At 40.7% G+C, this 12,269-nt stretch overlaps 1 protein-coding gene across 8 annotated transcripts in view; it reads right to left on the minus strand.

Moving 5' to 3' along the window:
- Positions 1 to 4,161: 4,161 nt before the first annotated feature.
- FAM81A (family with sequence similarity 81 member A) overlaps positions 4,162 to 12,269 on the minus strand; it is a 129,754-nt gene continuing 121,646 nt past the window's right edge. For all 8 annotated transcript variants that reach the window (XM_084968900.1, XM_005659549.4, XM_084968910.1 and 5 more), the window contains 2 exons: positions 10,561 to 10,756; positions 4,162 to 6,762 (listed from right to left, as the gene is read on the minus strand). In XM_084968900.1, coding sequence (XP_084825026.1) covers positions 6,638 to 6,762; positions 10,561 to 10,756 — 321 coding nt within the window. In that variant the 3' untranslated portion in view covers positions 4,162 to 6,637. The remainder of the gene's footprint in view (positions 6,763 to 10,560; positions 10,757 to 12,269) is intronic.

Consider the following 12,269-nt stretch of genomic DNA (forward strand, 5'->3'; position numbering starts at 1 on the left):
CAACTTCTAGCCCTAGAACTTCCATAGGCTGCAGGAAGGTGTGGCCCTAAAAAGAAAACAAACAAACAAAAATGTGGATGCGGCTTAGTTGAGCATCTCTGGCTCAGCGCCTCTCATGAGATTGTGGTAAAACTGCCAAGCCTGCAATCTCATCTGATCGACTTGGTGGTCGTAGAATCCACTTCTTTTGTTCTATTCAAAAAATTGTTATTGTAGTAAGATATATATATATAATTTACTGTTTTAGCCATTTTCAGTGAATAGTTCTGTGGCATTAAGTACACTTGCATTGTTGTGCAACCATCACCACCATCTTCCTCCAGAACTTTTTCATCTTCCACACCTGAAACTCCATATGGATTAGATACTAACTCCCAGTCCCCTACCTCAGGCCCCAGCCCCTGGCAACTGTCATGCTACTCTCTGCCTCTATAAATTTGACTTCTCTAGGTACCTCGTACAGGTGAGAGCAGACATTATATGTCCTTTCATGATTGGCTTACTTGGCTTAGTGTGATGTCCATGTGGTGTCATGTATCAGAATTCCCTTCCTTCCTTCCTTTTTATGGCTGAATAGCATTCCATTGCATGTATGAACCATGCTTTGCTTTTCCATTCAACCACCAATGGACACTTGGGCTGCTTCCGTCTTTTTTTTTTTTTTTTTTTTTTTTTTTTTTTTTTTTTTTTTTTTGCTGCCTTGAAGCATATGGAGTTTCTGAGCCAGGGATCAGATCTGAACCGAAGTCACAACCCAAGCTGCAGCTGCAGCAGCACCAGATCCTTAACCCACTGTGCCGGGCCAGGGATCAAACCTACGACCCAGAGCTCCCAAGATGCCACCAATCCCATTGCACCAGAGCAGGAACTCCCCACCTTTTGACTGTTGTGAATAATGCTGCTATGAACACAGGTAAACAACTGCCTGTTCAGGTTCCTGCTTTCATTCCTTTTGGGTGAGAGGCATCACTTTAATTCACTCACATGATGGTTGCAAAGTGTCTGTTCATTTCAACCTATTGGCCTGAGAGCCTCAGTCCTTGGCCGCTCCACATGGCTGCACCACAGGCTGCTTAAAACATGACAGCTCATCACCTCAGCACAGAGATGAGGGACAGTGTGTCCGTGTATAACCTAATTGCCATATTATATTATTGTTATTATTCTCTATTTTATAAACTTCTTCCATGTTCTATTCAAGAGAAGTGTGCTAATAAGTCCAGTCCACACTCCGTGGGAGTGAGGGTGGCACAAGGGGTGAATACCAGGCAGTAGGGATCACTGGGAGACATGGAGACTGTCCACCACAGCCAGGATCTTTTTATGATTTTTATTTTTTCCATTATAGCTGGTTTACAGTGTTCTGTCAGTTTTCTACTGTACAGCAAGGTGACCCAGTCACACATACATGTATACATTCTTTTTCTCACATTATCCTCCATCATGCTCCATCCTAAGTGACTAGATATAGTTCTCTGTGCTATACAGCAGGATCTCATTGCTTAGCCACTCCACAGGCGATAGTTTGCATCTATCAACCCCAAATTCCCAGTCCATCCCACTCCCTCCCCCTCCCCACTGGCAACCACAAGTCTGTTCTGCAAGTCATGAGTTTCTTTTCTGTGGGAAAGTTTATTTGTGCCACTTATTAGATTCCATATATAAGTGATATCATGTGGTATTTGTCTTTCTCTTTCTGTCTAACTTTACTCAGTATGAGAGTCTCTAGTTCCCACAGCCAGAATCTTAAGTTGAACAGGTGGGTATGCAGTGCAAGTATCTATATAAAAGAGTTCCCAGAGGGAGTTCCCTTCGTGGCTCAGTGGTTAACAAACCCAACTAGGATCCACGAGGATGCCAGTTTGATCCCTGGCCTCACTCAGTGGGTTAAGGATCCGGCGTTGCTGTGGCTGTGGTGTAGGCCAGAGGCTGTAGCTCCAATTCAACCCCTATATGTCATGGGTGTGGCCCTAAAAAGCACAAAAAAAAAAAAAAAAGGATTCCTAGAAAAGTCTTTTACCTCTGGACTTATATGGATGACGAAAAAAGGCTTGGAGATTAACAGGACCCCAAACTAAGAATGAGACACACAATCTTCTACACAGTATCCTAAGTGTAACTCTACCGGGTTAATGTCACAATTCGATGGGATGCTGAACACACACCAGTTTTTCCTTACCACAGGGCTGATGACTGTCTGCACTAATGCACACCTTTGTCAACCCACATGATACAGTGGCCCTTCCGGTTATACAAACAAGCCTCAAATGCCAGGCAGCCATTCGGGCCCAGCCCCCAACTCTTCTGGATCTCATTTTCCAACTGGACCTCTGGGCTCTGTACCCTCAGCCTCCAAAACGGACAGACCTAAATAGACTTTTCCCCAAAGAAGACATACAGATGGCCAAAAAAATACATGAAAATATGCTCAACATCACTAATTATTAGAGAAATGTAAATCAAAACTACTATGAGGTTCCACTTCACACTGGTCAGAATGGCTGTCATTAACAAGTCTGCAAGTAACGAATGCAGGAGAGGGTGTGAAGAAAAGGGAACCCTCCTTCATTGTTGGTAGGAATGTAAATTGGTACAACCACAATGGAAAACAGTATGGAGCTTCCTCAGAAAACTAAATATAGAACTACCATATGATCCAGCAATCACACTTCTGGGCATACGTCCAGACAAAACTATAATTCAAAAAGATACTTTCACCCTAGGTTCACTGCAGCGCTATTTACAATAACCAATACATGGAAACAACCTAAATGTCCATCACCAGATGAATGGATTAAGAAGATACGGTACGTATATACAATGGAATATTACTCAGCCATAGAAAAGAATGCCATTTGCAGCAACATGGATAGAACTAGAGTGCCTCATGCTAAGTGAAATTAGTCTGAAAGAAGATGGCAAATGCCATATGATATCACTTATATGTAGAATCTAAAATAGAGCACAAATGAACCTATCTACAGAAAAGAAACAAACTCATGGACATGGAGAATAAACTTGTGGTTGCCAAGGGGGAGGGGGAGGGAATGGGATGGACTAGGAGTTTGGGGTTAGTAAATAAATGCGAACTATTACATTTAGAATGAAAAAGCAATGACTTCCTACTACATAGCACAGGAAACTATACCCAGCATCATGAGACAAACTATGATGGGGAAATAATATAGAAAAAGGAATGTGTGTGTGTGTGTGTGTGTGTGTGTGTGTGTATATATGACTGAGTCATTTTGCTGTACAGCAGAAATTGGTACAACATTGTAAATCAACTATACTTTAATAAAAAAATGTTTAAAAAAAAGACTGCCTCCTTAGGTATTTAGAATTAGGACATTAAAATGCAAAAGGGAGTTCCCGTTGTGGCACAGTAGAAACAAATCCCACTGGGAACCATGAGGTTGCAGGTTCAATCCCTGGCCTCACCAGTGGTTTAAGGATCTGGCTTTGCTGTGAGCTGTGGTATAGGTCATAGACATGGCTCAGATCCTGCATTGCTGTAGCTGTGGTGTAGGCTGGCAGCTGCAGCTCTAACTCGATCCCTAGCCTGGGAAACTCCATATGCCATGGGTGTGGCCCTAAAACAATTTTTTAAAAAAATACAGAGGGACTCAGATGGTGGAACTGTTAAGGTCATGCCGAGATGGGGCTAAAGTTCATGGCCTGGCAAGTCTGAGTTATATGGGATACTTAAGGATTTATCTTTAGAGGCAAGATACTGTGCTAGTTAGGTGACCTGACTATAGAAGTAGGCTGCCTGGTTTGACTCATGACTCCCACTTACTAGCTGCAGGATTTGGGGCGAGTTGCTTAACTTTGTGTGACTCGGTTTTCTCATCGGTAAATTGCGGGAATCAACAGTATTTAACTCAACTTGTTGTTATAATTAAATGAATGAACACACACAACAAGGCCACAATGGGGGCACACAGCACAGCCAGGAACTGCCAGCTGCTGTTATCCAGAGGTGAGAAGGCATCCCCTTGATTCAGAGACCCCAGGATGGAGCAGTTCCCCTGGACTTTCTGTTTCCCAGCAGGTCTGCCAGGACTGAGCACCAAAAGTTTTCCCCAGAAAAGGAAGAGGAATTAAATTTTTGCCTTACACTAAAAGACTTTTAAGTTTAAAAATCATACGGCACATTGATTTGGAAGTTTTATTCTTTTTATTGCAAATTTCTGGTAAGGGAAAGTTACAGGGAAGCTGATTCTCCTTTAAACTTTGGTGATAAGAGTACACGGTAGCTTGGGGGCTCACAACCCATGAGTGACCCAGGGCCCTCTCACACATGCTGCCACCTGATCCCTTCCCAGAGACTCTGACCTAGTTGGTTTGGGGGGCAGCCTGGGCATCGGTAGCTTTTAGAACTTCCCAGGTGATTCCAACTTGCAGCCAGGGTGGTGAACCCCCGCCGGCGCTCCTGATGTGGGGGTGGCAGCATCAGAAGCACCAGAGCGATTCAGCTGACAGCCAAGCATCACCGGCTCACATCACCCCTTGACCTGAGACCAGCTGCTGTCCTCTGCCCCCCTCTTCCCAGGTGGGATATGTGCTGACTCTTCCTCCTCAGACACCCCAGAGGACAGGGACACTGGAGGGGCCGTGGCACTGGGTGCTGTGGCTTGTGCCTAAACTGGGAGAACTGTACTAAACACGTTTACTCTGTCCCAAAAAGAAGCTCACTTTCTGATTGCAAAAGAGCATTAACCTTTTTGTTCTTTCATTGTTAAGTGAACACCGTCTTCCTATGTGGAGAGGCAAAGATCTGTGACAAAATAAGGAAATACGTGTTGGATGACATTTTCCTTATATGACTTCTCACGTCCAAATTAAAAAAAAAATGTTGTCAAGCCACTGAGGGTAAACTCTTGAGCACTTTAGCAGCATAATCTATATGGGTAAACAGTAATAGCCAGTTAAGAGATTTCATTTATGATTTATCCTAAAATAGAAAATGCTTTAATTTTCCTGAGTCCTTGGCAGACAAAAAAAAAAATTTTTTTTTCTTTAATTTTCAAAGAATTCCTGCTTTCTTTTTCCTGGGCATCCTCACAATTCAGAACGGCATGTGTCTCACTATTAGTTTTTACATACATAGGTCAACAAATAGCACTGGTGCCAATTTGCAATGACTAATCAAATGTGGCAATTGAAAATAAAACAGCTGCCATCTATGAAGTTGCAAAATGAACATTTCTTGACATTGTTATAAATGCAATATCAATTTGATTTTCTGGCCATACAAAAGTATGAATTTCTATTCCATTAATGATACTGAATGATTAACATCTTAACAGTGATAAAAAGTTTAAAACATTTAAAAAATACATAGGATCCCATTTTTACATCGTAATTCTGATGTATTATCATGCCTTCTATTTTGTTTAGTTTTGCAAAACTTTTATAGGGTACAGTGCATTGAGGTGATAAAACCAAGGCACAAGAATACAAGTTACAATAAGTGTATATAAATCTTAGCACTTTGTGCCAATTTTGGAAAAATTTAGAGAGTAGATCAGAATGCCTGAAAAATTCTGACATCCCATTATGATGAATGAACAATTCATTATGCAATAAACAGGCTATTAACCACCATCCATTACTGAATATATGGCTGTGGATAATTGCAAAAAGTTTTCAGTATTAAAATCTAGTGTAATTAGGTGGTCAGTGTAGATATTGTGCCTTGCATTATCTAGATAATCATCAACTGTCCATTTTAATTTATAATCTATATGGCAGTTATCAATTTTTAAACTATTTTAAGTGCATAAATGATAGGGTTTTTTTCTTTCCAACTGTTAAATCCCCTCCCCCTACAAAAGACAGATTTACAAGAAGATAAGCAATAAATGAAATGCACGGACAATAATAATACAATCCAAATATGAACTCAAAGTTGAATTCTAATCTATCAGGGCATTCTCTTAATTTAGGGTGAGGAGCAACACAGTCCTGTGACAATTCATTAGTTTCTTAATTTAAAAAATTTAAAAGATCACTGTGACATTTCCCAAAAGAGTAAAGTCTTGGCTAGAGCATCAAGCACTGAAGGAAAATTAAGTCTTTTCATTCATAAAATGAAGGGGATAAAAGCCTTTCAAAACCCAGTGTGGATGGAGTTCCCGTTGTGGCTCAGCAGGTTAAGAACCCAACCTTGTGTCCATGAGGATGTGGGTTCGAGCCTTGGCCTCGCTCAGTGGGTTAAGGATCCCATATTGCCGCAAGCTGTGGCATAGGTCACAGATGTGGCTCGGATCCAGCATTTTTGTGGCTGTGCGGTGGGCCGGTAGCTGCAGCTTGGATTTGACTCCTAGCCCGGGAACTGCCATATGCCACAGGTGCGGCTATAAAAAGACAAAAAATAATAATAATCCAGGGTGGAGAGAATATTCCATTGAATTTAGAGAAGTGGAAAAAAGTGGTAAAAAATTTGTATTTAATACTTTTAAAGAGAGTGTTTTCAAGACTCAAGGTAAACATTTAGACCCATGAAAACACATTTCTTGGCACATGCACGCCATGAAGAGAACAATCCTGAACGCAGCAGCAGTCTGACTACAGAGGTATCCAGTTCTGAGCCCCACTGGTAAAACCCCCTTGAGGTCCTTGTCCCAAGTCTTCACATGGGAGCTTCTGGCTTTTGCATCTGTTGGATTTGCTTCTGTAGCTGGTCCTTGTCCAGCTTCATCTTAGCTTCAAGAACTTGCCTGAGGGATCCTATGCTTTCATAGATGGCTGTAAACCCTTTAAGAAGAGGGAAATTTCACAAGAGTTAATGTTAAAATAATAATGCTCTATCAAATCCTATAGTGCATAGTCATAGTTGACTTGAGCAGAAATTATCCATAGATGCTAAAACTACTAGAGAAAAGGTTTGATAGGAAACAAGATAGCTACATAATTTCATAGTAACTCCTCACAGATATAAAGGGGAAAGGGAAATATTACAATGGAGAAATCTGACAGATGCCACTTTAACCAAGAGATCAAAGCTAACTTTTCCAACACCGGGAGAAACCAACATCACAACCCCCCTGATAAGATTAATTTCCAAAATATGTAAACAGCTCATTATCCAAAAAAAAAAAAGCCAATTAAAAAAATGAGCAGAAGATCTAAATAGATGGTTTTCCAAAGAAGACAGATGGCCAATAGGCACATGAAAAGATGTTTCACATTGCTAATTATTAGAAAAACGCAAATGAAAACTACAATGAGGTATCACCTCACACCAATCAGAATGCCATCATCAAAAAGTCTACAAATAGGAGTTCCCGTCATGGCGCAGTGGTTAACGAATCCGACTAGGAACCATGAGATTGCAGGTTCAGTCCCTGCCGTTGCTCAGTGGGTTAACGATCCGGCGTTGCCGTGAGCTGTGGTGTAGGTTGCAGACGCGGCTCGGATCCAGCGTTGCTGTGGCTCTGGCGTAGGCCGGTGGCTACAGCTCCGATTCAACCCCTAGCCTGGGAACCTCCATATGCCGCGGGAGCGGCCCAAGAAATAGCAACAATAACAACAACAAAAAAAAAAAAAAAAAAAAAAAGACAAAAAGTCTACAAATAAATGCTGGAGATGGTGTGGAGAACAGGGAACCCTCCTACACGGTTGGTGGGAATATACATTGGTGCAGCCACTATAGAGAACAGAATGGAGGTTCCTTAAAAAATTAAAAATAGTTTGCCATATGACCCTGCAATCCCACTTCTGGGCAAATATCCAGAAAAGGCAAAAAAATCTAGTTTGAAAAGACCCATGCACCCCAATGTTCATAGTAGCACTACTTACAATAGCCAAGACAAAGGTCTATGGACAGATGAATGGATAAAGAAGATATGGGGTGTGTGTGTGTGTAATAGAATATTACTCAGTTATAAAGAAGAATGAAATACTGCCATTTGCAGTAACATAGGTGGATTTAGAGATTACCATACTAAGTGGTGTAAGTCAGAGAAAGATAAATATTGTATAATATCACTGACATGTGGAATCTAAGAAATAATACAAATGAACCTATATATAAAACAGAAACAGTCTCACAGACAAAAAACAAACTTATGGTTAGAAAAAAGGAAAGAGGTGAGGGAGGGATACATTAGGAGTATGGAATTAATAGATACAAACTACTATACATAAAATATATAAGCAACAAAAATTTCCTGTATAGTACAGGGAACTATATTCAATATCTTATAATAGCCTATAATGGAAAAAATCTGAAAAAAAATATGAAGCTGAATCACTCTGCTATACACCTGAAACTAACACAATATTGTAAATCAACTATACTCTGGAAAATTACTTATTAGAAACAATGTACTTGGGAGTTCCCATTGTGGTGCAGTGGAAATGAATCCGATGCGGGTTTCCCTGGCCTCACTCAGTGGGTTAAGGATCCTGCATTGCCATGAGCTGCAATGTAGGTTGTAGACATGGCTCGGATCCTGCGTTGCTGTTGCTGTGGTGTAGGCTGGCAGCTGCAGCTCTAATTTGGTCCCTAGCCTAGGAACTTCCATATGGCATGGATACAGCCCTAAAAAAAGCAAAAAAAAAAAATTTTTTTTAAATAAAAATAATGTTCTTACTGAATGGAAAAGTACAACATAATACTAAATAAAAGAGTAGGTTACAAATCAGCATGTATTGCATGAGCTTGCATTTGAAAGATAATATACATTTGAAAAAGACTTCTGGGTAATAGAAGTTTTTTTCCTTATATTTTGCGCTTTATGATTCTCCATTAATAAATGTGTTTTTGTAATATGAAAAAGGAAATATTTTTAATTTTAAAACGGCTCATATGCATTTCTATTAGGCACTATTCACAACCTTAGTGACATGTTGTAGAGCTGATAATAAATCCACTCAGAAAATGATGCCAAGTTAACCACTAATGAAATATTCAAACTTCATATCCTAATAGCCCAAAAGACCAAGAAAGAAAATTCATTTTTATCTTTACAAGTTCTCAATTCATAAGCTAATAGCAGGGAGTTTCTGTCGTGGTTCAGGGGTAAAGAACCCGACTAGTATCCATGAGAATGTGGGTTCAATCCCTGGTCTCACTCAGTGGATTAAGGATCCCGTGTTGCTGTGAGCTATGGTGTAGGTTATAGATGTAACTTGGATCCCAAGTTGCTATGGCTGTGGCCTAGGCCGGTGGCTGCAGCTCCAATTGGACCCCTGGCCTGGGAACTTCCATATGCCTCAGGTGTGGCCCTAAAAAGACAAAAAATAATAATAATAGCAAGCATTAATAAATAAATAAGCTAACTAATAGAAGCTTCTCCTTAAATAAAATAATGAACTTTTGGGAGTTAACAAAAGAATTATTCTCGGGATAGCTAACTACTTTTTATTTCCATGTACAAGAAATAGAACAATTCCATGAAGCAAATTCACAGAACCGTGGAACTGGAAGGAGCTGGGGATAATTTAGTCTCCATTCCCACACTATCAGACTGTCTCCTCTTTCCTGACCACGATCAACCAGCCTCCACTTGAATACTTTCAATAAAGAGTTCTCTCTACACACCAGTGTCCTTCTAGGATGGTTATCTGTGGGAGCTTCTGCTTCACAATGAGGTAAAAATCTGTCTTCAGGTATCTTCCAGTTATTGGTCCCAGTTCTGAATTCCTGAGCTCAGGCTGTAAATCTAAACCCCACTTTATCTGGCAGCACTTCAGAAGTGGAAAGCAGCTCTGGCAATGTCTTCCAAACAAGTGAGAAGGAAAGGGCCCTGTGGACTGCTGAGCAGAGGAAGATCCCTCACTGCTATGCTGACATACTGCAGTATAATATCAGCCTTAAAGTTTCCTCCAAAATATATGCTTATTTCTGAGACATAGTATCTTTGGCTATCATCAGAAAAGAATCTGAGGATGGCACTAAAGAAAACGTACATCATTTGCAAGCTAAGTGATTTTAGTGTTGTTTGTCTGTCTCTTGAGGTATATCTATCTTCAAGCCCTTGGAAGTGAAGGAACCTTTTAATTCAATACAGCACAGCTGAGGTTTTACTGGAAAGCACAGGGAACTCTGTGTGAGTGGGTCACTTTACTGTACAACAGAAATTGAAGGAACATTATAAAGCAACTATATTTAAATAAAAAATTAAAATGCACCTCATAAAAAAATATAGCAAGCTACTTAGAAAGTCACCTAGGGTTTTTTGTTTTTTTTTTTTTTTTTTTTGACGGGGACTGCACCCGCAGCACATGGAGATTCCCAGGCTAGGGGTCCAATCTGAGCTACAGCTGCCGGCCTATGCTACAGCCATAGCAATGCCAGATCCGAGCTGCATCTGTGACCTACACCACAGGTCATGGCTACACCAGATTCTTAACCCACCAAGCGAGGCCAGGGATCGAACCCACAACCTCATGGTTCCTAGTTGGATTCATTTATGCTGCACCACGACAGGAACTCCTTAAGGGTATTTCATTAGCCAAGTCCATAAATAGTTGTAAGGGAATAATAATTAACTGGCTTTTAGACCAAATAGAAAATGATCTATGGAAATTGTTTTCTTTCTGGCCTACCTGCATCAACTTCCGCTTTCATTTCCTTCAGGTCCTCGTTCATCTGCAGCTCCAGCTTACTGATGCGCCCATGTACCTTCTCCTCTTCTTGCCTTGTCCTCTGGACCTCCAGAGTCTTCTTTTGACTTTCTTCTATTTTGTCCAGTCTGGCTGACATCTGGCTGAGCTTCTTCTCCATGTCCCTCTCACTGGCTCCCTGAGATCCATGATAAGAAGGGCACTCGATTACTCCAAAGAGTCTGCATTGCATTCGCATCAGTCACAATATCATTTAACAACAATCTGCAGGGAACAGAATTGCAAAGGTTGCTTGTTGCTCATCCCAATATCCATTCTTCCTTTCTTCTATAACAGACCCCCGATTTTCAGGCACCCGGGTATAAGGTCACCCAGAATAAAGACTAATTTTTCTACTGTCTCCTGAGTTTGGTGTGGTCATAGAATTGAGTTCTGGCTAATAAGATGTAAGTACAATCATATGTGGCAGCTTCCAGGAAAAGTTAAAAAAAAAAAAAAAAAAAAAAAACAGCTAAAGCACATCCTCGCCTCTTCTTTCTTCCTTCTGTTTCTAGGATTCGGATGTAATAGCTGGAGCTCTGGCAGCCATCTTGAACAGTGAGCATAAGGGTGACTCTTTCTAGGACTAGCAGAGGGTTAAGCCAGAAAAATCATGGGTCAGTAAAGACTGACAAGCTACCACATTAGTCCTGGAATCCCTATACCCAGACTTATTTTACGTGAAAGATAAATAAGCTTCTATCTTTTTTTTGCCACACTTGCAGCATGTGGAAGTTCCTAGGTCAGGGACTGAACCTGTGCAGTTGCAACCTGTGCTACAGTTATGGCAACGCCAGATCCCATTGCACCATAAGGGAACTTCTGCTTCTATCTCATTAAACTTCAATATTCTGGAGTTGATTGTTGGTTATTAAACTAATCTTCATGTAAAAATAGTGATCCAAACACCCAGAAGTCCACAAATGTATTATCATGAATCTAAGTAAATCACTTGGTAGGGATGATAAAATATGGAGACACATAAAGAAATATTTGAAATAGGATATTTTTCTTCATTTCCTCTCCATCATGCTTGGTTTTTATGGGAATGTGGGTCTGCAGGCTACAAACACCAAGCTGTAAGTGGGCTACAGCATAAACAAAACTCTCTTGATGTATTCAGTACACAGTCTGCACTTCAACAGCTCAGCATCAAGAGAGAGCAGAGCCAGAGATGCAATCGCACCAGTCACTTATGCTCCATCAAAGCCCAAGGGGAGGAAGCCTTGCAAGAGAAGAGAGAGGGAGATAGTCAGGCTAGATAACGAAACCAAAAAACATTTGCTTGCTCAGTACTGATACTGAATACTTTATATGCAAGGCTCTCTTGATACGGTTTTTGAGCAGTTCTGCAAATCTTAGTTCTGCAGGAGTGTGAGGCAAAAGAAGAAGGAACATGGAAAAGAAAACAGTGGACTTTGTTTATATTTTGCACTGTGACACCTCATACTGGCTTTAGAGTGTGATGGAGGGGCCTGAAGGGAGAAATCTAGCCAACACTGTTTTTACCAGATCATAAAATTCAAACAAAGGTGAAGAGTGTAACTGTTAGTTTTATTTAGAAAGGCAGCTGGACAATTCATTAAGGTTTTGATTTGGGCTCATCTTAGCTGAAAGTATTGAAATTTTCAACCTTAGCCTTTGTTAACCAA

This window comes from Sus scrofa, chromosome 1, assembly GCF_054392235.1.
Source record: "Sus scrofa isolate SSC_HxYL_T2T_F1_AM1 chromosome 1, Sscrofa_HxYL_maternal_Yorkshire_Landrace_v2.0, whole genome shotgun sequence".
Taxonomy (NCBI): domain Eukaryota; kingdom Metazoa; phylum Chordata; class Mammalia; order Artiodactyla; family Suidae; genus Sus; species Sus scrofa.